This window comes from Fusarium redolens (genome assembly GCF_020744475.1).
Source record: "Fusarium redolens strain MPI-CAGE-AT-0023 chromosome Unknown BKA55scaffold_3, whole genome shotgun sequence".
Taxonomy (NCBI): domain Eukaryota; kingdom Fungi; phylum Ascomycota; class Sordariomycetes; order Hypocreales; family Nectriaceae; genus Fusarium; species Fusarium redolens.
In genome coordinates, this window is record NW_025763666.1 from 1,972,085 (window position 1) to 1,999,762 (window position 27,678).

The 27,678-nt window shown below is 49.1% G+C and overlaps 8 protein-coding genes across 8 annotated transcripts; 3 read left to right on the forward strand and 5 right to left on the reverse strand.

Moving 5' to 3' along the window:
• The first annotated feature begins 2,081 nt into the window (after window positions 1-2,081).
• Window positions 2,082-3,989, forward strand: BKA55DRAFT_558534 (uncharacterized protein). Its single transcript, XM_046191872.1, has 3 exons — window positions 2,082-2,601; window positions 2,803-3,083; window positions 3,199-3,989. The coding sequence occupies exons 1-3, from the start codon at window positions 2,476-2,478 to the stop codon at window positions 3,701-3,703; spliced, it is 912 nt and encodes a 303-aa protein (XP_046054039.1). The 5' UTR covers window positions 2,082-2,475; the 3' UTR covers window positions 3,704-3,989.
• Window positions 3,990-4,295: 306 nt separating this feature from the next.
• On the reverse strand, window positions 4,296-6,164 carry BKA55DRAFT_245365 (CDP-alcohol phosphatidyltransferase-domain-containing protein). The gene is made up of 3 exons (XM_046185332.1): window positions 5,581-6,164; window positions 5,380-5,522; window positions 4,296-5,329 (listed from the first exon to the last, which is right to left on the reverse strand). Exons 1-3 carry the CDS (start codon window positions 5,886-5,888, stop codon window positions 4,539-4,541), a joined length of 1,242 nt encoding a protein of 413 aa, XP_046054040.1. The 5' UTR covers window positions 5,889-6,164; the 3' UTR covers window positions 4,296-4,538.
• Window positions 6,165-7,304: 1,140 nt separating this feature from the next.
• On the reverse strand, window positions 7,305-8,921 carry BKA55DRAFT_590630 (uncharacterized protein; the record flags this gene model as incomplete). Its single annotated transcript, XM_046195117.1, has 1 exon — window positions 7,305-8,921. One exon carries the CDS (start codon window positions 8,919-8,921, stop codon window positions 7,305-7,307), a length of 1,617 nt encoding a protein of 538 aa, XP_046054041.1.
• A 1,876-nt stretch (window positions 8,922-10,797) lies between these two features.
• On the reverse strand, window positions 10,798-12,981 carry BKA55DRAFT_503221 (SUR7/PalI family-domain-containing protein; the record flags this gene model as incomplete). The annotated part of the gene is made up of 3 exons (XM_046186987.1): window positions 10,798-11,323; window positions 11,374-12,730; window positions 12,792-12,981. 3 exons carry the CDS (start codon window positions 12,979-12,981, stop codon window positions 10,798-10,800), a joined length of 2,073 nt encoding a protein of 690 aa, XP_046054042.1.
• A 2,812-nt stretch (window positions 12,982-15,793) lies between these two features.
• On the forward strand, window positions 15,794-18,313 carry BKA55DRAFT_558545 (ABC1 family-domain-containing protein). The gene is made up of 2 exons (XM_046191873.1): window positions 15,794-16,777; window positions 16,831-18,313. The coding sequence occupies exons 1-2, from the start codon at window positions 16,026-16,028 to the stop codon at window positions 18,041-18,043; spliced, it is 1,965 nt and encodes a 654-aa protein (XP_046054043.1). The 5' UTR covers window positions 15,794-16,025; the 3' UTR covers window positions 18,044-18,313.
• A 3,050-nt stretch (window positions 18,314-21,363) lies between these two features.
• On the forward strand, window positions 21,364-22,992 carry BKA55DRAFT_503353 (uncharacterized protein; the record flags this gene model as incomplete). Its single annotated transcript, XM_046187000.1, has 2 exons — window positions 21,364-21,830; window positions 21,891-22,992. The coding sequence occupies 2 exons, from the start codon at window positions 21,364-21,366 to the stop codon at window positions 22,990-22,992; spliced, it is 1,569 nt and encodes a 522-aa protein (XP_046054044.1).
• A 771-nt stretch (window positions 22,993-23,763) lies between these two features.
• On the reverse strand, window positions 23,764-26,346 carry BKA55DRAFT_558549 (uncharacterized protein). Its single transcript, XM_046191874.1, has 2 exons — window positions 24,917-26,346; window positions 23,764-24,864 (listed from the first exon to the last, which is right to left on the reverse strand). The coding sequence occupies exons 1-2, from the start codon at window positions 26,188-26,190 to the stop codon at window positions 23,967-23,969; spliced, it is 2,172 nt and encodes a 723-aa protein (XP_046054045.1). The 5' UTR covers window positions 26,191-26,346; the 3' UTR covers window positions 23,764-23,966.
• Window positions 26,347-26,511: 165 nt separating this feature from the next.
• BKA55DRAFT_558553 (uncharacterized protein) lies at window positions 26,512-27,584 on the reverse strand. Its single transcript, XM_046191875.1, has 3 exons — window positions 27,434-27,584; window positions 27,065-27,383; window positions 26,512-26,992 (listed from the first exon to the last, which is right to left on the reverse strand). Exons 1-3 carry the CDS (start codon window positions 27,520-27,522, stop codon window positions 26,903-26,905), a joined length of 498 nt encoding a protein of 165 aa, XP_046054046.1. The 5' UTR covers window positions 27,523-27,584; the 3' UTR covers window positions 26,512-26,902.
• Between the last annotated feature and the right edge of the window lie 94 nt (window positions 27,585-27,678).

The window sequence follows — 27,678 nt, forward strand, 5'->3', positions numbered from 1 at the left end:
GGCCGGGCATTGGGGCCTTCGACTGCATATCTCATGTACCAAGGGTCTTGGGATACAAACTAACTAGGGAATCAACAATTCCAAGACTGACCCCGGAGACACACCAGGTGGGCTCAGCGGGGGATGTGCGAAGCTGCGGTTGGGCACTGTATTATTGGTTACACAGACTTCCATGTGCTAGCAACGATAAGTCAGTAAGCACCTAAACGGAGCAAATGTTTTTGGGCTGTGGGTGCGGTTGCTGACTACTTGACATATCACTTACGTATGGGAGTCAAACTACTCACAGTCATAACGATTCTGGAGGTCAAGGCGATTATCAACAACACACCAATTCAACCGCGCCGTAGCACCCGCCCCCTCTTCCAACTCTAGTCTCTTAAGTGCGGATTCTAATGGGGCCCAGTTTGTGTATATCTTCCCCAAACAAACCCGGTGAAGGTTGGGAGAAGTTGCCAAGGGAGCACAGAATTCCTGCCGAACCACGTGCAAGCGAGCAGAGACCGCTCAAGAAATCTAGTACTCAATCTCTTCATTGCATTACGGGATCAATCGGGGGTCGCTTGAGGGTCTCTTGCTTAAGCGGGCGGGCAATGCGGGCGGGCGGCCGACTAAGCAGAGTCGGATGCAGATGTGGCTTCGCTTGTTTAAGTTGTCGTCTGTTGTATCGGGTGCGCTGGACCAGGCTGAACATACTAGACCAGAAAACGGGGATACGTGTTCAAGTAGGGCCGAAAAAGCTTCAGCAGTTGTCCTTGTAGGGCTGGGAATGAAGGTCGTTACGAGGTTTGTGACATGCATTCGTGGCATTGTCGAGGTACCTAGGTAGTTGTCCCTTGATGAATATACTGTTTGGCGCACGATATTGCCGAATTAGGTAAGGGAAATCAGTGTGTCAGGACTGCACGAAGACAGTCAAATCCTGAACAAATCCGGAGCGTCTAGGGGGAATCCATAGATAGCTTGGCTTATACGATCTTGATATGTCAAGCGCAGATCCTATCGACCCCCATGTGAAAGACGACCCTGCTTACCTACACGCCAACGACCCCACCAGGCCTGGGACCAGAAGGTGCAAAAAGAAGAGCAATGGGAGATTGGATGGGGATCAGGCAATAGTTATTTTTGCCATTGTGCATTAGACGGAACCTTTGAACTTGCTAGAACCATGCTGGTCAGTGGAGTCGGTTTGTTAGGTTTGTCATTTGTTCCATCCTCTGAAGCTGTTATATATCTGAACCTAGAGTTGTCTGACTAACAATTCAACCTCGCGCTAGCACAGACTTTAGGAAGCCAGTAAACTACTTTTTACAGTATAAAGTGATGGTTCTCGAAGTGGAAGAAAGATACTGGCTGATAAGAAACAATGTGTCGAGGGGGAACACAGCTTATGCTCAATCAGTGCGCACCACTCCCACTACTGCATCAACGTTGCTGTTCAAGGTAGCCCTGCCTGCATGTGCAGGAGACGCATTTTTCTAGCCTCAAGCTCGTGGACTAATTCACGAATTGCCCTCAACGTCTGCACAACCATTGGGCTCCAGTGAGATAACTGAACTGCGCTGAGCTGGCGGGTAAAGGCAAGGTAATAAGGGACGAATTAAATGCCCAGTAACGTCGGCCGCCTTGCTGCAGCTCCCCCATCGAAACTCCTCCTAGGCGACACTTTAGCTTCGAACGCGACATGGAACCCTTTCCGTAAGACTGGACAACCTCTCTGAGGCCTTTGATCATCCAAAATGTTTCTCATCTGGAAGTTCGTTACAATGCTCGAGTTAGGAAGCTCACGATGTCGATATCCAACCCTGGCTTGGCACGACTAATACACAACGGCTAATATGCACGTCAAAGGCAAATGCCGTGTCAGTTGCGATTAACACTTAGACTTGCCATATACCGTTAGCTCGGCCTAGATCGCAAAGTCTCAGCCATTTCTTAAAAGGGCCCAGGCCCAACCTTTCCCGTCCCCCCGTTCGTGAAACGCATTCCACGTTATGCTTCATTAAGGCACCTTACCTTTCACTACCACCTTGCCTTGCAGTACCACCTACCTGCTGCCCTGCCCTTCCCTGCCCGTGCTTTGCTCTGTGCTCTGTGCTCTGTGCTCTGTGCTTTTGGGGCTCGCTCACCTTGGTCAATCGGTCTGCACCTGCGCTTTCCATCCCCCTCCACCTCCACCTCCACCTCCACCTCTCTTCTTCACCCACCCGCGTCACCCGCCTCGTAGTTAATTCATCCACCAACCTAGAGTCAAGCCCCATACAACCTCAACTTCTTCTCTACTATTTTAACCAAGAAGCGCTTCCGTCTCTTCAAACCGGCATTGAGTCATCACATTTTCAGTCTTTTGCGCTCACCTTCATTCATCTCGGGCTTCTTGTCCATTTTGTGTGGCCGCAGTCACTCACATCGAACTACTCCACCTGCTTCGTTTAACCTTGCCTCAACCTCAACCACCGCCTCTGAAGGTTCACGATGGATTTCACCGGGCAATACAACTTTGCCAACCCTCAGCCCTATCACCAGTTCATGCCGATTCCTCCTCTGACGCCGTCACACTCGCATTCCGCCGGCTCCGATGACTTCAATGCATCCCCGCCTGTCAGTAAACGATCCCTTCTCCGCGATCTCCCCCACTCCCCCGGTGCAGCCCTGCCTTAGCGTTTCCTTACCTGAGCATTACTCTAGCAATGTTGAGCCTCACAAGCACGACGTTCTCGGCCTCTTCAACGTTGTACCTGCAGCTCGTCTATCTCAGAACCTTAGCGCATCTTAGCTGACATATTGCTTTGACATGTATAGGAAAACTACGACGGCCTCTCTACCAGTCAAAATGACCAGTTCCAGTCTTTCGATTATACCACCGCCCAAGGTTTCAATGCAAACCCCCATCAGCCTGCCTCTGGTTTCCCAGGGCCCCCGACACCTCCCGGCTATGCTTCTCAAGTCCAAGCCCACCAACAGCAAGGAGGCTCATTGAGGAATGGCTCTCCTGACGAGCAATCCGTTGCTCGTGGGGGCAGCGAGGAGGACGAGAACCTAACTCCTGCTCAGTCTCGGAGGAAAGCACAGAATCGCGCAGCGTACGTATCCAGTCACCTTTTGTCTTTGATCTCTAATATTGCTGTGGCTTCGAAATACAATTGCTGGCGACGAGTTTATTCTTAGTCCCCACACAACTGACATATGGCTGTACAGGCAGCGTGCCTTCCGTGAGAGGAAAGAAAAGCATGTCAAAGATCTCGAGGCGAAGCTTGCCGGCCTTGAGGCCGCCCAGCAACAGTCGTCCCTCGAAAACGAACGTTTAAAGCGAGATCTCCAGAAAATATCTACCGAGAACGAAATCCTTCGCGCGACATCGCACATGAGCCATGGCTCCATCTCACCAGAGCCTGCAACCGGGCCTCTGCGCTTCAAACCTACCGACTTCTACTCCAATGTCTTGCAGAATCACACAAATAAGTCGCCCTCACACCGCATTGTTACCTCAGACGATGGCGAACGTCTCCTCGCTGCCGGTGCAACATGGGACTTTATCATATCTCACGAATTGTTCAAGAAAGGCCTAGTTGACATTGCCGATGTAAGCGAGCGCCTCAAGAACTGCGCTAGGTGTGATGGCCAAGGTCCTGTCTTCTCGGAGCGTTCAATCACCAATGCCATTGAACAAAGTGTCGCCAGTGGCACTGATGACCTTCTCTAAATGAGCGACAAGGCGTAAAAGGGGCAATTGGGAAGAAAGGATACATAAATGGCCTCATTATGATTGACGTATATTACGCTGAGAGACTAAGTGGAAGGAAGATGATACCCCGCCCGTCGGGGCTTTTTGGCGTGGCGTTTTGTATTCAAGGTTTTACGTTGGGCTCCGAGAAATTTTGGACTGTTCTTCGAAGACACGCAGCAAATGTCTGCCATATCTATGGCCAAGCTGTAGTTCATATATATATATTTATCAAAGACAAGTATATTGAGTTGCAAAAATGATGAAATATTTTCTGTATAAGATCTCTTAACCCCATTCCAATGGGCACGATCCTGAAAGCCCAGCATATGATCGCGTTGGCTCTATATATGGTCGTAAGCAAGTATCTAGGTTCGTAGAGATTGAATGAAATTCAGAAAACCATGGATACTGTCGAATTTGACGGCGGACATACAGATAACATAAGTTACAGTAACCTGATACAAAAAAGCACGCTGCAGAACTCCAAAGGAAAAGAACCAAAACCGTTCCTCGTACAAATCATACAAAACTTCTTCACGACAACCCTAATAATCAAAGACATGCCAGACCCTGATGTATGTAATAATCGCGATAACCCTCTTTTAAGCCCTCTTTAGATACCTTGACTCACTCCCAATCCTTTGGCATCCCTGCATGAATCGTCTTTTCATTACTCCGTTCGAACCTGGAACTACCAAGTCAGGTTTCTATTTTTCAGTCCAATTGTTTGTCTTAACATGCGACTCGTCTATTCGAGGGTCGAGCCCCCGCGTTGCCATAAACCCACTTGACATGGTTTGATATCAATCATTTAGTCCTTCTTTGTGCCGTTGGCCTGGACGCCTTCGTTTTCAACATAAGGGTGCTTAATGGTAAGGCACCAAATGTCAAGGTAATCGCAGATGGTAACGATTACGTCAACGACGAAACTTCCGTACACACCGACAGCGGTTCCGAGCATCATGAACATAAAGGCCACCTGGTAGACACTATCGCCAAGAGCGCTGGGCCAACCAAACCCTAAGTAACGCTGGAAGATGGGACCCAAGGAATCGATGACACCAAAGGCTAGAGGCAGGCCCAGTACGTTCCAGTAGGGGAAACGCAGGTGAACAAGGTGAGCAGTGATCATCTGCCCAACGCTATAGGCATTGACAAGGCCGGCGAAGAGGGCAAACGGGATGAGATGGCACTCGCGGATAGTAGGTTGGAGATAAAGGTAGGCAACCACCATAGACCAGATGCTGAAGAAAGGCACTAGGCCAAGGAGAGCACCTCGAGAACGGTCACCGCGGGCACGTCGAGCGCGGATGACGTTGAGTGAAGACTCAACGGTGTTGAAAACAAGAACAATACTGCCCTGAATAAGATACCACTCGGTAAAGGTAAGATTGTAAATGAAAGACGGGATGCCAATGGTGGAAGGCACACCGATGGTATGGAACATGCTCTGTTGCCAGAAATGGGCACCGCCAACGTAGCCAGTGAAAACAAAGACCAGAACGATCGCAAGAACGCCCTCGACGGGTCCGTTGACGACACCAAGAGTAAGAGTTTTGGTGTGATAAGTCTCCCACGTCTGAACATAAAAGGTCAAGAGGGCTGTCAAGTCAGCATCGCGCATCCCAACAGAACCGCCAGGGTTGACTCACATGCGAACAAGACTGCCACAGTCTGCCAGCTCTGTCCCATATTCTGAGAAGCAGCAAAAAGAAGGACCTCCAGCGAGGTATTACAAGCATCCACCCCATGATCGAAGAGTTCACCAAGAGGTCCGGATTGTCGAGTTCGGCGCCTAGCAGTTTAGTCAGCACAGCTTGAATACATGGCAAATGCGATCGTGATTAGCTTACGCTTGAGTTCCGTCCACAGCATCGAATGTTTGATATAAGAACAAGCCCAGTGCCCAAGAATAATACACCCAAGAGGGGCAATCTTGGTCCAGGGTGGGAGTATACCACAGCAGTGTCAAGAAGTTCGCAACAACGAACGAAAAGCCCGTCAGAGTGATCAGATTCGGTGCCATGCTCATAGGGAAGCACTTGATGACGAACTTTGTGTAGAAGGGCTTCAGAACGTATTTGGAAAGCAGTGAATGATCGACACCGGAGTATTTGTACTCACGGAGCGCGGGGAGCTCCTTTTGCCGTACGTAGACCATCGTTGTGTTGTATCTCGTTTGTTTGGGTTTCTTTTCGCGAAAGTTGTGTGTTCTCGGTTTTGTGCTCCGGTTGACCTGCAGAGCGCGATTGGTATTGTGTGTGGCCTTTTCTTGTTGGAGTGGGTAAAATCTAGATTTCTCGTCCGATTCCCGCTTTGCACTTGTGTACTCTCGCTAGTTGAATCGTGCAGCAAAGGGCGTAGAAAGTCAAATTCTCGTGGCTACGAAGAGCCAGAAAGTACGCGGTAGAAGATGGTGGCAGTTCAGGATCGATACCCAGAAAGAAGGGAAGAGAATGTAATCAAGAGACTTGAACTTGGTAAAAGCAAGAATGGGAAAAGAGGCCAGCAGTCGAAAAAGTGGATCAAAGAAACACCAACGCGATCTATAGCTAAGGTAGTACCTCAGGTAAAGAGGGAGCAGATACCTAATAGGTAGGTACTTTACCAGCTTACCTATCCGGCCCAAAGTCTCGAGATAGAGTATCCGCAATACAAGGATTTTCGGAATGACACGAAGAACGCGTCTCCGTAACTGCAGTTTCAGCTTTTCTCAACTGCTGAGTCTTATTGCTGGTTTTCTGCCTAAGGAAATTGTGTAGTCAAGATAAGATTCCCAAAAACAAGGTCCCTTACCAACGTCATGAGACCCACTCACACTCTCCTTCAATTGTCCTCTTCTCATATCTCCTTTTCAAAGCCAAAACTAAAAAAGGCAAAGTACCTGAGAAAAATGTTGGTTACTGTCGCTTTCTGACATGTGCCATCAAGGCCATGCGCCAAGTAATTCAACACCGCAACGACAACTCGAGAGGTACATAACATCAATGGATACCATGGTACGGGATATGCCATCACAACTTAGACTGTCGATTTCTTCCGATCGAGCTTGTTTTCAATGGTGCCCTTTACACGACACTAAGATTACAGTTTCTAACCGCTGTGTGCATCGACACGCTTCTGTTCCTAACTCTCGTGATCCTTTTCAAAAAGGTTGGCTGGTAGGTAGACGCATATGAATGATGTTTGCACGTGGCCAGCCGCACGCCAGTCACAGGAGCGTCAACACGAGCGTTGCAAGAATGATAATTATTCATCATATTCCATTTTTGCATGTCGGGTAAGGACTACTAAGTTACCCGTTCTTCCTATACTGCCATCATTGTGAATCGGCCGAAATACATTTGCTTGGCCGTTTTTGTTCGTGTAAGTATAACATCGCCACTCACATCGTGACTGGCTTCCGTCAGAGCCCATCCCAAAAAGCATCCAACCTTCCTGCCCTGCACCGGTCACGCAAGGTCATCATCATCCACATACTTTTTCCCAGAAACTATTCTATGCTGTCGTGTATAGGGCATCGCATGAGGAATATTTCATACTCATTGCCAATCATCTCCTTTCTAACCAACAGCCACTACTTGGTTGCCTGCATTACCGCAGCACGGCCTCCCCGGCTCTTATTCCACCCGCCTTCAATGAACTGCTGCACGTTTGCATGTGCCATATTGAACAGCGGACGAGCATGGTCCGCCACTGACATGCGATTGGCGTCTTCAATTTCCATTCGGCGATGAAATTCACCCTTCTTTGACGGACGCCCATCCCCAATAGCACCGAACTGCCCCTTTCCCTTGGGGGGCTGAACCTGCAACGCAATTTCGCTTGGTGCAGCTACTAGGAAGTCGGCTCCGTAGTACCAGGCGTGACTGATCTTGTTGTTGTAGGCCTGGAGTTCCTTTGCTGTTCTGAATCTAGGTCCCGATGTGTATCGAGACTGGTTGAGCTCGGGCGATGATGTCAAGCATGCAGATGTCGTAGCAGCGCCTAAGCCCCAGGATGACGCTCCTCTCGTAGGATACTGGAAGCCTCGCGTCGCGGCGGTTGTGGGTGCACTTGGCTGGGTGGTTTTGCAATCGACAGACAACCCCTCCAAACCCTCTGGGGCTTTTGAAGCCAGTGAAGCAGTCGCTTCGAACGACGATATGTTCTGTGCCAGGCTGTTGTTACTAATGCCTGCTTGTCGTAGAGTCTGTCGAGTGATGATAAGAACGTCTTCGTCTTCATCTTGCTTGACATCTTGGCTTGGTTCGTTTGTATGGAGTGCTTTGAAGGTTGACTCAAAGGTCGATGGGCGATACTGGCGTTGACCAGGAGGGCCGGCAGTCAAGGGACGTGGAGCGCCGGAACCGGGAGCTAGAGTACCAGCAGTACGGGCGGTATTGCTGCCAACCGCGCGATTGAAATTCCGGGATGCTCCAGGGGGAATGCTGGGCGACTTGTTGCCTTGGGAGTTCCAGAATGCGTCATCGAAAGATCTTCCAAAGGTATCCTTCTCTGTTTGTGTTGGATGGAACACATTTGGCAGGGTGGTGTTGCTGTTGGACGCATCTTGGAGTCCAAAGGAATGTGTGAGAGGGGCCAAAGGCTCGTCAACATGAGTTGTTGTCTTCAGGCCCAGAGCTGGCTTGAGTCCCCGAAGAAGGGCTTTCTGAGCTCGCTTCTGATTGGGGTTTGGGTAAGAGGCCAGGTTGTGAAGAGACTTTACTGTCATGTTCATCAACGGGTCCATGCCGAGTTCGCACTCTTCATCGCTTTCCTCACTTGGGTCAACGTCGGTAAATGTGCCTTGTTCAGCTTCGGAGAAAAGGGACGTAAGCGGCGACGGAGTCGCAGAAGACACAAGTCGGGGTACTTGAGCAGACATGCTACTACATCTGTGGTCTGTATCGTTCAAGGGGCTAGATGCTCTGTCGTAGGGCGTCTGAGGGCTGTACTGTTGGAGGGAAGAAGACCGAGATCCTGCCTTAAGGGGCAGAGTGGCAAGAACAGATTTGGGAAGTAGAGATAGCCCAGCTGCAGGAAGACCAGCAGGCCACTTTAGAGAGCGACCTCGTCTGGCGGGCGGTTGCAGTGGCTGAGAAGTGCTGGGATTGTATGGAGTGCCAGCCGTGGTGTAGGTGACTTTTGAGGCCGAAGTTGGAGCAGTTGGGGTAGACGAGGCGATGCTGATAGGGGAAGACAGATCCTCCATGTTGGCTCAACTTGGTATATCTTGTTCGCTGGAGATGGTAAGGACGATCAATATCTCTGAGATTCAAGGAAGGTGCCTGTTAGATTGAGTTGGCTAGATACTCCGGATCTGTGTGGGCGTGGGCGCAGATGAGTCCGTGGGAATATCTAGCGGAATGATGCTTCTGCAAAAGTGTGAGAAGGGTTGTAGAAATGCAGAGGTGGTCAATATGCGTAGTGCAGTATAGGATAGTTTATGAACAAGTGGGTTTTCACGCCATTGCCATCGCTTTGACACAAGTGAACAAGCTTGTGGAGAGAACCAGGCTGGGAGGATAGAAGCGAAGGTTGAGGGTAGGAAGACGGGATCGAAGAGAGAGAGAGAAAGAAGTGTGTCGGTTGTGGTGTTGGCAGGAAGCCACTCGGGGGGGAGTAGACGGAGGGTATGCGCCTTCCTTCTTGGCTTCGGCCCGCACTACGCAACTCGCAAGAGCAGGAAGGTGCTAAAGTCCAAAACTGGATGTAAATGGAGGAACATACAAAGAAATGTTGGCGAAACACCTGGCCACGGGATCCAAAAGTTGAAGATATGTATGAGTTGGGATGAAGATTATTTACCCAGCTTCGTAGGCCGCCTTGTGGTAAAGCTTATTTGTGGTAGGTGAGCCAGTTGAAAAATGTAACAATTTGGTTCTTCTCTCAACTGAATGAGTACCTAAGCAAAAGGAAATTAATCAATTCATTGTGGAATTGACAATGAGCTTGAGGTGGCTGCAGAGGCACTTGCACTCTCTGACCCCTTATGTCATTCATTACCAAGACTAACAGTGACTGTCAGTGTCAGGATGGATCACCGCGATGCAAGTGCTGTATGTAAGGCGAGACTAAGAAATAAAAGCACATGGGACATCTAATATAAAGTGGCAGATAGTTTGTCATTACAAACTGAGGTCTGGGACGGTCTGCCTAAGGAAAGGCTCTGGCCCGGTTATTCTTTCTACCTGCCTTGCCCAGTAACTTGGATCGCGAGTCGAATACTGGAGCCTAGGGGGTATCACTGCACCAGCTTTCAATGGTCTCAGCGGTGAATGGGCCTAAGCGGTTTGATACATTCATTGTACATGACTGTAAATACATTGGCTGACTAGGTAGCAACTGCATGCACAGGCGGTAATATCAAGTCACACGATCTTGCCATACATTTCTCGAATACAAACAAGGAGGGTTGCCAAACTTCAGCTGAGGACATTGCTTATGCATAAAAGGGTTCAGTCGATTGATACTTCATTATTCTTCCTCCAAGCGAAGATGTCTACTTGTATCTAATCCCTTCTTTCATTCATCTCAATCGCTGCACCCTCGGCAACCACTTGTATCTGCAGGGGAGGCTCATGGTCATATCATATTTCCTTTCAATCAATCAATCAATCAACAACCTCGCTAGAAGCATCCACCCTCTCTTCAAGACGATGTGAATTCCGTTGACACCAGACGACGTGGCGTGTCACGCGATCACTACCAAACCAGGAATCACAGCGTCCTGCGCTATAGCTAAAGACAAACCAACAATAGTAGGGGTACAAGAATTTGACAGACATAAGAGACAACTGTGCGTGATCTCCATGACACTGGAGTCGAAAAATAAAATGTACGTTTCAAGGAATGCAATACGCAAAGGATGAAGAATGGTAAACCAACAAAGGTGTTATAGTTAACCAACAATAAGACACTATATTAGTCTAAGGGACAACTGTGTCTTCGGGCATATAGCCGTAACAAAGTGAAGAACTGAGAGATATAAACACCCGAACAACACAAGATGGGTCGGGATAGATTAGAAATGACACAGTCTGGTGAAGAATCATGATACTATCACAGAAGCTCACTAGGCAGATTCACTAGAAACCGCCTGGTGGGTATGCGCTTCCAGGTACCATTCCAGGGCCTCGGCCAGTCCGCGAACTGGGTAATTGAAAGTCGGGGGTATCTAATAGCATGTCTTGGCGCTGTTGTTGTTGTTGATGTGCTGGTCGTCGATGGGGGGGTCCTTGTTGGTACGGTAGTGGTGGGGGGTTGGGGTTCCAACGCGGGTTGATACCACGCTGGGATATGGAGGTAAATGTTGAATGTTCAGATTCAGCGGGGCTTCGAGTACCCGCATTATTGGCATGAATGTCTTCGTATATAGGCTCAATAGGGGGTGGCTGAAGATTGTTACTTGCTGGCGGTGCATCGGAGGCGAAACGTGGATCAACGTCTTCATAGTAGTTGCTGTTCCCGGTAGCCACAGGCTGTTGCGTAATGGGAGGCGTCCTTCTTTCAGTGAGCTCAGCTTTTGGTTGACCAATTACCAGGGGTGACGGGGCTCTAGGTGAATTTCTGCCATCGCCCTCAGTCCATGCTGAGCGGGGCGGAACATATTGCCTGGTCATCTCGTCAGCATCGCGTCGGAATCATGTGAGCGGGAATCATACTCATCAGTGCTATATTTACTTCCCTCGCTCATGTACGTATCATGCCGCTGTGGAATCTGCCCCTGCTGGAGTCCAACCATACCTGCAACATCCGCGTCACTGTCCCGAAGCTGTCCGTAGGTTCCTTCGTCATGACGCTGAACTGCCGGAGATGCATCCATTTCTACTGCGCGACCACCAACAGTGGCAGGCTCGGTTCCTGGCAAAGGCGGGGGCGACTCAGCTCTAGGTAATGTGGACTCCGGGCTGTAAGCGGTGTAAGTGTTCACACTCGGCATCGAAGGATTCGTCGAGCTATATCCATTAGATGGCACTGACAGCTGAGCATCGTGAGCAAAATTTTGAGCAGGCGACGGTCTCCGATCGTAAGGGCCGTTGTTGTATCCCGGGGGCGCATTTAGACCTCCCCTCATCCCGTTTGCACCATAGACTCCTCGGCTGGGTTGTCCATAGCCTCCCCGTCCTCCTCTGGGGCCATATCCAGCCCTTCCAGACGGGCCATAGCCTCCACGACCTCGGGCTGGAGCTCCGTAGTTATCGTATCCTCCACGGCTATAACCCCCTCTTCCGCCACGGTAGCCTCCTCCAACCCCTCTTCCACGGTTACTCATGCTTGGGGAAGGTCCTCTCCGCGTCGCATATGGGTCGGGAACACTGTCGATAGGATTGCCAAACTGATCGCGAGAGCCTTGCCTCTGAGGGTTCCTGTCAAAGGCTGCAACCTCACCCACGCTTGCCACCTCGTTAGGGGGTACTGGAGATCGATTTGATGTGGTCCGGCGGGTAAGAGGAATGGCTTCTTCGCTGACTTGGTCGCTTCTGCTCTTCTGCTCAAAGGTTGTAAAGGATGGAAGATTGTCGTGTACACCATTGCCACCACTCACGGTGGGTAGAGTCGGTTGTCGAGAAACTTCAGGCTCGACAGCCGTCTTATCTTGAGCATTTCTGTTGTAATAATTCTCGCCGCTCATCTCCGCATTCTGTGCGATACGTCGTTGCCTATCTTTCCTGCTGACCAGAGTGCGGCGCATCGCACAAGTTACCAACCCACTCATGGCAACGAGGATAGTAGCAGCAAGAACAAGGTAAGAGCCCCATGCTAGGTGTGGTACAAATAGAAGCACGTCGATCAAAAAGGCTAACAAGCAGACCAGGAAGTCAATGAGGAGGAAGATGAATAAAATGAGCAGATATCTTGTCGAGTGCGAGGGAGCATGCAGGTGAGACACAGCCGCCATGATAGTCATGACAAGAGTAATAAGTGCCGCGACTGGATGCACAATAAGAATGGCAGAGAGCGTATTCCGAACGCCAGATGGCAAGTCGAAGGCTTGACTATCATCTCCAACTAATTTGGCTAAAAGAAGCATCAGTACAGCTCGAAAAAGAAACGCGTTTCAGCATCACGGTAGACTGACCAGTGTCGTATCCAACCCCGATACCGCTACATCCCTTGCCTTGTTGACAGTAGCCAAAAACGCCATATGTTACACCACCGAAGTCGCTCAGTGGGATAGCTTCGACAATTGGGGTTGATATAACAGCTAATAGGAGCAAAGCAAAAGCTGCGAACAGCAGCACCGTCAACGGTGTGCCAGGCCGTAACATTGCAGCTGTGCGCTAAGCGCCCGATTCAAGACTGACAGCAACACGACAGAGCAAGCGGCCGACGTCGTGAAGACGCGGGGACGGAAAGGTAATATATCAACGTGAAGCTCTCTCGCTATTTCCTTCTACTGCAACGTTGATGAATAACATTGGCGAAGGGAATGTGAGGCTATCAGGGAATGATGAAGCAACAAGGACAATATTGAGCTGTAAAGCTGAGCTGTCGAATCCTAAATTCTTCAAGATATGTTTCTTCAAGAAATTAGTCTGCCTCTTGTTTATTTCTCTCGTTCTCTGCCGAGATCCTTCGTGCGAAAGCTGGAAGCTATATCGGTGAATATAGCAGGATGCGGCACAGTCGTGAGACCTGAATTGTCGCCCGTCGCAGATACAAAGTCGATAGGCTTAAAGTAGTAAACAATGGTCGTCAAGCCGTCTGGTTGTACTGAGAACGCCCCAGTGGGCTTCGACAACTGATGCTATCGTCAATATGTTTCGACACCGTGCTCCAGTCGAGAAATGAGTTGGGAACGAATGTCTGTGGTCGGGATTGAGCAACGAGGAGGGGGATTGACTTTGGGTGTTATCGGACAAGGTGCTTTGCTCTTGTCTATCCAACTTGGCTCTTTGTGGCTTAGCAGAGCACTAGGGGAGCAGAGAACGCTATTCTCAAATTGGCTAGTCTCATGGGAATGTCGATGCGCTGGTCCAGGAACAAGGGGGCCAGCCCCAGCCGTCTGACCTCGCCGAATACACGCGAGACCAATCTAACAAAGGACGTCGCAGAAATTTGTCTATGCCATGCATTGATCTATCTGCCGATCTAGTTGTATTAATTCTATCGTGCCTTTAGCACATACTTTTTTCGTGACCGATTTTCTTACCGGTAGTGAATAATGGCTTCCTTTCAAAGTTTACGCCAACAGCCAGCTCACTAAGGTTGCCAATAAGACAATCTTAGCCACAAGTTTAATTTCTCAATCATGGCATGCTGCTTATCCCGCCACCACACCTTTTCATAACATGGGAGGCTAGCCCATGTGGGTCTTTACCGTTGTAACATACCCACCAATCCCACGCGTCGTTGGCGTCATTTTCGGTTGCAGTCATACGAACCCTCTATCGCGCGCCTCTCTTCTATTTGGCTCAGTATCCTTGTCCTGCCGGTTTGGGCTCGATCTCTATGCAGTATTACCAAGTCTATGAGAAGCTAAATACGAAGCTAAAGACAACTCCTACGGTTTTGTGATCTTCTCTGATAGGGTGGCCCAGGTAGTACAACCTGTGCTTTTTTGTTCCTCGACCGAGAGCAAGCCTTTCCCTGTGGCCTCGGCCCTTGCTATATCTGAGACGACATTTGGCCCAACACTCGATCTTGTCATAACAGCCCACGTCGATAATGTGCACCGACGTGGCTAACTTACCTAAAGTAGTCTCAGGAGTAAACTTTCTATGGTAGTACCATGTAGTATTCCGCATTTTGTGGGAAATTTGATCTCAATTGTTTTCCTCGACGTGCTTACGCGCGTCCGAAGTCTCAATTGCTTCAATGGTACTAATATGAAGGCTAATGACATAGTCTTCGTCAGCAACAGCACTAGACAAGTCGACAGTCTAGCCAGTTGACTTGTTCACCATTTGTATCGATGTGTACTGCTAGCAATAGATCTCGACGGGCTAAACGCATGGCCTGGCGGTTAAAGCTTCCGGCCATGGAGCAATCATGCTCTACCCAATCTTCTCCTTATAGGCTCATGCCACAATCAATATGCAACGGGCCGATGCTCCTCAGTCTTGGTCCCAGGCTCAGCAGCCAAGCCAGCTCAGCAGAGGGAAGAAGGGTTAGGAAACTATACGAAGGATGATGCCCATGCTTTGCACGCTTTTGGTCCCCCATATGTAGAGACCGTCCCGACCCAAATCGCCTCCAGCCCCATCCTCATTAATATTTTCTAAATGACGAAACACACTGCATAATGCTTCATGTTTCGACAACTGGGGTATAGTCTCATATTCGTCATTCCATTGACACTCATATTAATCAACTGCTTCACGTTCAGACTCGTGTTTGATGTTTTATGGTTTCACATGGGTGCTCTTTTGATTGCTATACTTAACTTACACCGTCGAATGAAGTGTTCTTGGTCGCATTAGGTTGCACGTGGTAGAAAGACTCACGTACATCTTTGTCCACAGTGGTTGCATCATTCGAATCAGCAACTATCAGTTTTGTGATCACGTCGATATCACCCAATTTCCTACCTAAGTATTAAGCTGACCCGTATGATGATGCGCGGTCTATTTGTTCCCTGTTACGCGTACACAATGCGTTATGGGTATTTTTCTGCTCTGTCTATAAAGTAAGTTTCACAGCTTCCATTTCTGAACCTTCGGTCTCTAATACGCCTACCCTGTAGCCAATCGATATGGCGCCCATTGTATCCATTCTGAGCAGATAGCAGAATAGGCCTTCGAGTAGATACATATCATCCCTGTTGATCTGGAAGATTGAATCAGGGGACATGCAAAAAACAACAATGGCGTCAGGGCCAAGATAATCTCCTGAATCCGAGCTGTAGTTGGGTTCCCCAAAAACCGAGAATGTGAACCTGAAGGGAACACAATGAACAAGAAACGCGGCATTACAGTAGGTGTCTTCCTAGGTATGGCATATCATACCAACTCCCAGAATGGTACGCATTGCGCCCAGGTAGCCCTTGTAGATATTTGTTCGATATGTGGTTTATACATCGGTTACGTGAAACAGGCCGAGTCGGGAAATCGGCCAGAAATTGCACCGACTTGCGGAAGGCGATCGTGTGCCCACCGATTCTCCGAGCCGTTCCGGGGATAAGCTATCCGGGAATTTTCATCTCGGACGTCATCAATGACTCCGGAGATGGGGCAAGAGGATTATCCCATCTCGCCCTTGTCCTCCCTTTCATCTTTCTCCACCCTCTTATGTCCTCATTCACTCACCCGTGACTATATCCCACCCATTGCCCATGGTGCTCGATTGTTGATCACGACCGATACCCTCCAGCATGCTGCGCAACGCCATGCAAGGCCACTCGGCGCGCGCCACCATGGGCTGCCGACCTAGAATGCTCGCACCGTCGTTGCGAAGACTACAATCAGGTGGCCCTTTCCAGGCTATGCGACCACCGTCGCCAGAGGAGCTTGGTGCTCCTAGGCGGGCGAAGGAATACAAACGGGGACGGCGATGGGCGCGGCGCTTGCTCTTGATATGCGCCTTCGGAGGTACCGTTTATCTCGGCGATCGCCAGATATACGCATCTGGTTTTGGCCGCTCTCTACATACTTTCGGAACCGGTTTGCTCGTGGCCTTCGACTACAAGCTGAATTTTCGACCCCAGCCTATTACTGGTGGGACTGTGCAGGACTTGCATAACCGAAATGCTGAGCGACTGTTTAACCTTCTTCGTGCCAATGGTGGGCTTTATCTCAAGATTGGACAGGCCATTGCAATGCAGAGCGCCGTTCTGCCTCCCGAATTCCAAAAGATGTTCAGTCGCATGTTTGACGATGCACCGCAAGACGACTGGAGTGACATCGAAGCAGTGATAAGACAAGATTTTGGAAAAAGCGTCGAAGAGGTCTTTGGCGTCAGCTTCACAGGCAAAGAGGGAATGGGACTGATGGAGCGTAAGGCTCGAGCGAGTGCAAGTGTTGCTCAAGTCCACTGGGCCAGACTTGCGGATGGTCGCGAAGTCGCTATTAAAATACAGAAACGGGAGATTGCCAAGCAAATATCATGGGATCTCTGGGCCTTCAAGTAAGCCCGACAAATGCAAAAACAACTCCCGCGTACTTACTGATGCAAGACAGGACCGTCGCATGGATCTATTCTAAGTGGTTTGACCTCCCACTGTACAAGCTGGTCCCGTTCATTACGGAGCGACTCGAGCTAGAGACTGATTTCGTCAATGAGGCCAAGAATTCAGAAAAAATGCGAGAGCTTGTTAATGCAGAGAAAGCTTTGAAAGGGAGGGTATACATTCCTACAGTTTATCCCGAATTTACGACAAAGCGAGTTCTCGTGACCGAGTGGATCGAGGGTGTGAGGCTTTGGGATAAGAAAGCCATGACATCGAGATGGCTTGGAGGACATGGCAACGGATCCCCTGGCGCTGGTCGCCCACTCCCGCAAATTGATCTTGAGGCTGCACGTCTTGAGCTTCGGACAAGGCCCTTTCAAGAAAACCTCAAGCCGGCACGTCAGGAATGGCGCGGTTCACGAGGTCGTGGGGGACTTGGTCTGTCCACGCGAGAAGTCATGACGACCATGGTGGACCTCTTTTCCGCACAGATTTTCAAGTGGGGGGTTGTTCACTGCGATCCGCACCCGGGCAACATCTTTATCAGGCGCTTGCCCAATGGCCGAGCAGAGCTTGTGCTTATTGATCATGGCCTCTATGTGTACATGTCATCCAAGTTCAGAAATGAATACGCCACCTTCTGGAAAGCGCTCATGACATTCGACAATAAAACAATCTCACAGGTGACAGAAGCATGGGGGATCAAGGCGGCAGATCTCTTCGCAAGCGCAACATTACTGCGGCCGTACGAGGGTGGAGATAAACGCACGCATAATGGGATAATGAAAGAACTCGAAGGAAACACGCCGGCTGAGCGGCATTACGCGATGCAGAAGCGAATGAAGCAGGGTATTCGAGAGATCCTGACAGATGAAGAGAAGTGGCCGCAAGAGCTGATTTTCATCGGCCGCAACATGCGGATCGTACAAGGCAACAACCAGTATCTGGGATCACCAGTCAACCGCGTCAAGATGATGGGCGAGTGGGCAAGCCGAAGTCTATTTGAGGACCCCCAGTTGCCACTGAGCCAGCGCCTCCAGAATCGCTGGCGCCATATCATCTTCAAGACTGTCATGGCAGCCTCTGATGTGGCTTTCTACATCTTTAAGCTGCGCCAGTGGCTGGGCCTTGGAGGGGGGATGGAGGATGAAATGGAAAAGAGAATGAAGGATGTCGCACAAGACTTCGGTATCGAGCTTCAGCATGATGTTTTTGATGGCTGAGCCAGTGCTACTGCAAAGGGTCTGGTGGAAATGCCCACCACTGTGTGCCCAACAAATCATGACGAATTCCCCTTTTATATAACAAGAACATGTACCATTTATATAGATAGACGACGATGAGCACCGCCCAGTTTTTGTTTCAATATGAGCGTGCTGAAATCGACAGACAAAACCCCTTCTCAAGATTAGCAAACAGATTCGATAGCATTCAGATCATCGGACCCAAATACATAGCAGAGAAACTGTATGGAAGCGATGCAAAAATTTCCCTTACTTCTAGTCTTCACCTCCTGCTTGTCATTTGGTCCAGGCGGTGATTCCCGTAAACGCTGAAGGCAGTTGCATTTTATCATTGTTTTCTCGAATGAATGCCTACTATTAGATACTTGGACTGGCCATGACTAAGGCATATCACAGATCATCGGACATGAACCTCTGATAGTGGCGTGGAAGTTGAAGAATGATTTGCGACAGTCGATCCTGGCCAAAATGCTTGGAACATTCGAGGGGAGGAGTACTAAGCCTGACCATTCGACTCGCAGTCATCACAAAATCGATCGTTTGTGCCCTTTGTAGATGCCCTCTTGTTACTGCTTATTATTTCGACTTGATCACTGAAATAACTATCCTACAACCCGATAGCCACATACTGACGCCTTATTATCCAGCTCCACTGAGTTTAGTCTGACATGATTGGTCTTACAGATGGACTTTTCCATTGATTAGTGTAATGCAGGAGGAGATTACTGAAATGGGACTGATGCAAGGTTTAAGGATATACTCAACCCGGCACTGGGATGTAGTATCCGTATGGAAGCTTGCAGTTCAGCTAGACTTCTTCATACGTATAGCATTTAGTCAAATAAGGTCATAAGGCAGTAACACATGAGTTACCATATAGTTTTACCAGAAACATATCCAAACCTTAGGGAGCAAGAAAACTTTTGACCCCAAACCAAGATGCCAAAAATAATTTGTATAAGGGCCTACTAAGCCTATATTAAATTTACTCAAGTCTTTTTATCATTTACGATATAGGTCCTAAGTTTTCTTACTTCCCCTTTTCAAACGGCATTATGTTGGATAGGTCCAGGTGTACGGATTCTGTCTGTAATTGAACTAGCGCTAGAAACCATTTGTTTCTTCGCTTACATGCATCAGATGCCCTGCAATTAAAGCCACTGTGTTTTATCGCTACAAGGTCTGCTTAGTCTCTCTGTGCACACAACTACCTAAGTAGCTACGGAGAACGATAAGAACTGCCCGTGTTTTGACGATATTTGTTCTTCCTTAGGACTTCTGTTGCCCCAGGAAAATGACACTTTACGCTTGTTGTCGACGGATGCAGTTGGTGGAGGCATCTAACTCCTTCCTAAAGTCCAATTTAGTTGACACTTGATGAGCCGTGTACCTGCATCAGTGGGTCGATCCGATACAGCCTAAAAGTTGGGATTTCTGGTTTTGGTTGGCCTGTAGAAATACACGGTGTCTGTGCTTGAATCCAGCAAGGACATGGAAGGATATACTGGGATTGGGTCCCGATCATCAAGCTTGTACATGCAAGCAATAAGCCCGCACGTACAGAGTACTCCGTACCAGGTAATTAAGACATCAAGACACAAACTTGATACATTGGAGTCTAAGCTCAAAGCCATGTGCCTGTGGCGTTAGATTGGCGGGACTGTCTCCACCTCATGCTATCCCCGCTCATAAGGATAAGGACCATGCGGCCAGGACCGCTGCTGGGCTGGAGCTTCGTGAGCTGTGTTGTAAGACATACTTGGTGTTCAATGGTATTGTAAGAAAGTAGGTGGGTGATACACAGGTCCCTTTTCTTGTTCAGGTCACTGAATGCGGCTTTAAATTGACAAATAATCACCGTCTCTTATAAACGGCGCCAAGTCCTCATGCAGAATTGGCTTCCCCCTAATGCCCCTGATACCCCATCCAGTCAGATTGTCTTGGACCCTGCACCATCACTAGCGCTACAGAAAGTTAGCGAATCAGTTTTAAGGGTCCGCATCCGGGATTGTCTCAGAACAAATGCGCCGATGGATTGCGAATCCTGACGTCTTTCAAATGATATGGTAAATGTCATGGTAAAGCATGCTCTGTTGGAACGTGGGGGAAAAAGTAAAGAAGCCTTAGCATGCTTGTCTGGCCGAAAGCTTGGCATTGGATCGTATGCAATTCGTAAACACCGACATGCCACAGTACGTCTGGATTTGGCTTGTGTATCCCAATGTTTGATGCGATCCAATATAATATGTTTCGGACATATCATTGACAGGCGTACTACAGGCCAGGTAATATGGATCATGCCCGGCGTCTCTACGTAGCAATCAGTCCGACTGGGCATTAAGACTTGGTTGCCCATGTATAAGGGTTGGAGTCGGTACTACCTTGGGTTGGCATTTTTTGGGCACATATTCCGTTGTCTAAGCTCATTGAATCCATGCCTTTTTAATCTCGACCTCCATCAGTGCCGCTTTTGACCTTCCACAACTTAAATCACATAGCCAATCAAGTGCCTTATCTTACTCGAAACGAGTCTGGGCCACCCCTGGTAAATAATTCCCCCAAAAGCGCCTGACTCTGCAGACGCGCATCAATCCTGTTTCCATCCCATCTCAAGGCTACGAATCAACGCAGGGAAAGACCAGGCAAGACACGTCGCCCAGCTCATCTCCCCCCTTTGCAAACCGGAACTGCTCTAAACGTACGCCTCGACCTTCATTCAGAGGCTCGAAGTCTCAAACACTCTCCACTGATCTCTTACACCCACTACTGGCATTGGCGGCTCTCCACACAAGGTGCACGCGCTCTATACCTTAGGTAGTAGGTATCCATCAACCGTATCACTTCCCTCCACTGTACAGATCCCCTTTTCTGCTCCTCAAAACAATTATTTGGAAACACCTGTCGTTGACAGAGGGTATGTGAAGACCAGTCAACGTCCGTTTCGCTGACATCTGCTGATTGTCCGTCTACGAAGTCGTTGCAACCAGCTGCCTTGTGCCGCCCACACGCTTGGACACTTTAAACTAAGGTATCGACCAAGACCGCCCACTATCGTACGCCCACCTACCTTCCGTCTGGATCGTTCCCGTTTCCTCCACTCCGATCCATTGTCATCTGTTCTCGACTTCATTTGAAGTCGCCCATTTGGTTTTTGCTCCCCATCCTTCCATCTTAGGCCCCCCCGCTGCTTCCACGTGCTCCGCACCCTCCTTCGCGCGCTGCCCGCTCATACCCTACCCTTCTGGGTTGCCGTCTCTTGGCCGCGACTCTTTTCCTTTTCATGATCATTCCCTCAGAGGATGAACAACGAGCAGCCTCGCCGTACCAGTTTCGGCATGTTACTTCGACGCAGCAAAAGTGGCGATCTGGGCAAAGGCGGTCGTAAGGCGCAGGCCCTTAGGGAGGCTGAGCTTGAACGACAGCGCCAGGCCTCGACGCGCATTGCTCCTAAGCTGCCCGAATTCGCCAACCATTCGGAACAATTATCTAAATCCTTTGGCCCCGAGTTGCGCCCCGAATCACCAGCCAACGTTCCTCGATCAGCAGATTACACTGCTATTCGGCCTTCAGCAGAATACTCTCGGGGATATGGTGCTGCTGCGCATGCTGCCGTCCCTGTCCCGCCGTTGCCCAACGGTGGTTTTGATCCATATGCCAGAACAGAAAGCATGACGAACCGTGGCCGCTACAGCTATGCTAGTAGTGCTATTAGCACGGTTAACAGTCCTCGTCGTGTTCGCAGACGAAAGGACCCGACGCCCTTGAAGTGAGTTTCCAGTCAATGCAATTCATTTGTATATCAGTCGTGTGCTAACACTAAAACCAGCATTCTAGTCATTGGTACTCGTAACTCTGGAAAAACCTCCTTTCTCGAGTTTCTCAAAACAGCGCTCGCCCTTCCACCCAAGAAACGAGCCAAGAAAGGTGATGACGAAGTGCCACAGAATCGCAACACTCCCTCTGGAAACTTTATTCCGCACTACCTTGAAACTGAGATTGACGGGGAGCGTGTTGGCCTCACCATCTGGGACTCAGAAGGCCTGGAGAAGAATGTAGTCGACCTCCAACTTAGGGAAATGTCTGCCTTTCTTGAAAGCAAGTTTGAGGAAACATTTGCAGAGGAAATGAAGGTTGTACGCTCTCCTGGTGTACAAGATACCCACATCCATGCGACTTTCCTTGTCCTTGATCCTTCTCGATTGGATCGCAACATTGCATCAGCGAGGAACCCAGCTATCAATGGTCAGCATAACGGACATCTTGGTGCGCGTGTGCTTGGGAGTCTGGATGAAGACCTTGATTTGCAGGTTCTGCGTACACTCCAAGGCAAGACTACTGTGATCCCAGTCATTGCCAAGGCCGATACCATCACCACTAAGCATATGAATGTTCTCAAACGAAGCGTTTGGGACAGCATCAAGAAATCGGGCCTAGATCCCTTGGAAGCACTCGGCCTCGATGATGAGGACGAGAGCAGCATTACTTCCGAAAGGATTGCCGAGGAAGATGAGGAGGAAGATGAGGCCGGACACGAACGTGGTGGTGCTCAAACACCTGAAAGCCAAGAATTCCCACTGCAGGGCCATCGAGAAAGCCCAGCGGCCTCGCCAAGCTCCAAGAGACTATCCACCAGCTCCATTCGACGACATAAAGCACAAGAAGAGGCCAAAGAAAAGGAAGACGAGATCCCTTTCTTGCCACTTTCCATCATCAGCCCGGATCTTTACGAGCCAGGTGTCATTGGCCGACAGTTCCCGTGGGGTTTTGCTGATCCTTACAATGAAGAACACTGTGACTTTCAACGTCTGAAAGAGGCTGTTTTCAGCGAATGGCGTGCCGAGCTACGTGAAGCTAGTCGGGAACAGTGGTACGAGGGATGGAGAACGAACCGACTCAAGCAGAGGGATGTCCCCTATCGTCATCGATGAACGCTGTTGAATGAGGGCAGCACCTACCACGTAGGATTGACACGCCATTCGTACGACCAGAAGACACTTTATCACCAAACCATGTCTTCGCTTGACACGACATGGATCCAAACGCTTTTACTGCGACCATCTTTCTTTGCTCACACTACTTTAACGCTATACTATTTCCCGGAAACTGCAGCATACCCTTTGTCATCTTGTTATAACATTTCTGAACTCGCGAGGAAGATTACTGTTTCATACAGATAGGAATTGCTTCAACTCGCCTTTACGGCTGATACCCATTTATTGAGACACTCGACTGTTTCTACCGCACGGCTTTTGACTCTTAGACCGACGAACGAGCTAGTCTCGCAAGGTTTTATCAACTGCTCATGATATGTTCTTGACTTCTTTTTTTTTCTCTCTCTTTCGACAATCATTTCCAGACACCGGCGTTTGTGGCATCGGCTTTGAAATGAGAGGTCATGATGGGCGTCTCACGGCTCCGTTTTACAAATTGCACCCTTCTTGACATCATATACCGGAGCTTGTTGCTGTATTGTCTGAACTGATAGCCCGAGGAGCTTCGATCAGCACCATTTTTTAATGGCCTAGAACACAATAGCTATCCCGCCAGCCATTGCGAAGAGTTTGGGCAAGAAAGATGGTCTGTGTAGCTGGCTCTGTAGACTCTAAGGTGTCGGCGGACATTGCCCTTTCTTAAGTCAGTTTATTTTACTAGAAATCCATTACGCAATGCGTGTTTTTAACTATGTATTGACTCACAAAAGCCACGCAGTTTTGATCAGGTTTTCTTATTTTAAATGTACACCACAGCAGTGAGCAAGGACTCGTCGCCCCTCGTAGTACAACTGGCTTAACCTGATATGGCCGCCATGATATAAAAGGTAAAACATAACGCCAATGAAGAATTTTACATGGTTGTTACCACTCGTTGAATTCACAAACTTCCGTGCTTGTGCCGCCCAATATTAAAATGGCGTGGATTCTGCAAGCTCTGTATTGATGGGGTTGTTGTCGTCGTCAATATCGGCCTCTTTACGAAACGGATTTTTCCCAACTCCTCTAATCTTTGCAATTTCTTTATTGCTCAAAGCTACGGCGTCGAAATTTGGAGGCAGTGGCATGTCAACCATGAGAAGCTCCGTCTTGAGGTTTCGAGCCCGGTCGCGGTACGCCTGTTGATTGCGCGGATATTCAAAACGCTCACTCATGGTTTCGATAGACGACCATCGGACACCGTATTCTTGAATAAGGTCACAAAGCACCCGGGAGTCGTGCTCACTCCAGGGAACGCGTTGTCGTGGTCCTTGCCGCTCTGGATCTGCCATACGTACCTCCTTTTTCATTTGTGATGCGGCCTTTGCGATAGCGTTGAAAGGCCTGGACGACAATGGTGCCTGCGACACTGAGCGTAATCCCATATCCTGCGACGACTCATGCACAGAAAGGGGATGTGCGGATCCTGAAGAGAATGAACACTCAGGAACATGCCTTGGAGGAGGCCGTGAGACAGGAGCTGGCCTAGGAGGTGGCGGCATCTGTCGTTGTAGCTCATCTCGCCTCGCTGGATCAACACGACGAGTGTCAGTCTCAAAAGGGTCTTCCCCGTCGTCGTCATCCTGGGAAAGTCGCGGTCGTTTCTGCACTCGTTCTCGTTCCCTCCCGCCTTTGGTAGCTAAACGATAAGAACTTGCGGGGGGGAGTGGGCTACCACCCAGGAGATCGGCATTTGAATCCTCGTGATAATCACGGGGAACCCCGGGTCTGAAACCTGCAAGCTGTTGGTTGGAAGAGGGAACAGTACTGGTTGCTCGACTTCTATCCTGCAAGGCTTGAATGGACTTTAGCCCGACAAATAGACTGGGCCTGTTGGGTTGGTCAATATTTAACTCTGTTACCAGTTAAGAATATCACTTGCTCTACTTCTTGGCTTCCCACGCGCACGATTGATTGTGACTCCGAACCATAATCATTGCCTTGGCTGTAGGCAACATCCTGTTGATCATGTCGAGGAGGCTCAGTACCCGCCCTCACGCTCTCTTCGAACGTCAAAACGTTGTATAAGCTCTCAAAGCACTTTAAGAGATCTTCCACCAAATTATGCAGGGGAAAGTGTTTTCTCAGCTGGGCGATTCCACCATCTTCCTTGTTGTCATCGATGATTTTCTTAATCTGAGCAATCCGTGCTGAGCAGAGATCATCAACATCGTGATCGACTTGATTAACGCCGCCGAGGTCTTTGAAGTACCCCCCCGAAAAAAGTTCTGGATATGAAGGAAGCTCTCTCTTGCCGTTGTGTTCCAGTCCGTTCAATTCCTTCAATTCTTCTTCATCTTGACAGAAATAAGAAACAAGCAGCTCCCGAAAGTCCTTTTCGTCCTTGCGATGAGAGAGATCCTCAACAAACAGCCAGGTTCGGAGGTGCAAGGTGCTCTGAGGATTTTGGAACATATTGTTAGCTGGGGTAAAAAATGTGGGCAAAACCCGATTGAGGCATTCAAGGAATGGAAAGATGACCGATGCCTCCTCATCCTCAAGCCTGTAAAGCTTGTCGTAAGCTGTCACAACATTGGTGCGTGCGATCTGAGTCACCATAACGCTTTGGTTTTGAGTGGGAGTTTCATCCACAAAGTGCGCGAAATCAATGAATGGTGCCGTGCCAGACTGATCAAGTGCATCATATTCCCCTCTGATGGTATGGAAAGCACGTCGCTTAATGGCCAAGATTCCATTGAAGACATCGTCGGCTTCATTTCCTTGGAAGCAGTCAAACAGGCTATCGGCAGCTCTTGCTAAGTCTGGAACACTGAGCTCCAGGATCCTTTGCTGTGCCGCGGTGACTACTATACCAAGCTGAAGTTCTTCGACGGGGCTGACGACGTTCTCAGGTTCTTCGCCGGGGTTTTCCGATTGCACATCATAGTCATCCCAGAATTCGGTTTCATCGTCAGGCTTCAGTGGGTTTGAGGGGATACTGATGTCGTCTCGAGCCTGAGGAGGTGGGTTACGGCGAGCGACCGGATCGTTCAGTAAGCCTTTACCGGGTCCAGGTATGGGCTGGCTAACAATATTCTTTGTCGGGGTTGCTGCACGCTGAACTGGGTTGTTTCTTCGATTGCTACGCCTTGGTTCGCGATTCTCAGTCTGAGCAGATGCACGCTCTGAGCGCCCTGCGGCACTCCGAGTATTCATTATTGCGTGAAGTTGTGCAGGTATGTATGTGTATGTGTATGGACGAGGTGAGCCTGGCGCTAACCGCGTTGTTGTGATGGTTGACCCTTCGCGTTATCAACCAATAAGAGCTAACCCTAACCCTAACCATAACCATAATTCCAAGGTAACACGAAGGCATCCAACGCGTCCCTGCGCTAAACTTTTGGTGTTTTGAGCTTTGACCACCCTCACAAAGAACTTCCCCGGACGCCAAATCACGGGAGACGCTAGCCTGTAAGGTAACCTTACCTGATATGGTACATTTTTGCATGTACAATCTTATCATATTCGTTCTGCTACCCTATAATAAACTCACGAAATCCGGGAGAGGCTGTGGACACACGCTAGCCTGAGCGATTTCACTTATTTGACCAATAACGCTCTTTTACAGATATCAGATCTTTATTTGCCACATTAACCAATCATGCACCTTGAAAGAGGCTAGTTTATACCCACAGGCTGGAGCTACCGGATTTCATGAGTTTATGCTCCATACGGTATTACAATAAGACCGCAACCTATGATTTCTCTTGTAAATTTATAAGCTATAGGACGAAGAGAGGATATAAATGCACTGGGGGTATTATAGCAAGGTCTTCGGAGCATTTCATTCATAAATTCTGTACTAGGAAATCCCCCATAGCTGTTCTGTCACCGATGTCGCCTCAAACAGTTTTCCCACTCAGGTTTATCATGCTGTCTTCTTTGACGCGGCTTTGTCAACGTAATCAGGTCCAAAGAAGCCCGTGAGATAGGCCGTTCGCGTGCAAAAAAGGAATAACTAAAACACAGGTCAGCGTCAATCAGAAGAGCTGAGATGATATGGCAGCATAAAATTCTGTTCCTGGCTTACCGTCATTCCAAGATTTCCCCAAGTCATGGCGTTCCACTGGGAAGGGCTCAGTAACCTGTCCCGACCTATCCCATAAGAGCTGAAGCCAACGTGACCGATGTCTGCGAGCCAAAGAGCAACAAGATACGATCGAACAACTCGGTTTTCAGTAGTGGTGGATAGGATCGCGACCCCAACGAATGCTAGCAGCAAATACAAGTTCCCTAGCTGCCAGGCTACAATGATGCTATTGTGAGAAGCATCACCGTCGTTCTTCTGGGGAGATTGTTCCCCGATGAACCAAGCTGGATCAATGACGGCACCAGCAAAACCAGCAAATCTGTTTTCGATGTTAGCAGACTTGCCATTGACTAGTCAGACACAAGATCCTTTTTATGAAATCTTACAAAGAGATAGGCTCTATAATAGTGAATACTATTCGTGGGAAGGTCGGGAGAGAAGAAGCCATGATTATGCATTGATTGATGGTTGAATGGGGAAATGAGGAGGGTACGTACACAAAATACGGAGTGTGTGTGTGCAATGGGATTTGATTTTCGTTTCCCCAGAGTCAACCTCCGGTTTCAGATGCCGCCATCCAATGAGAACAACCACATCGAATGGCATTGAATCCC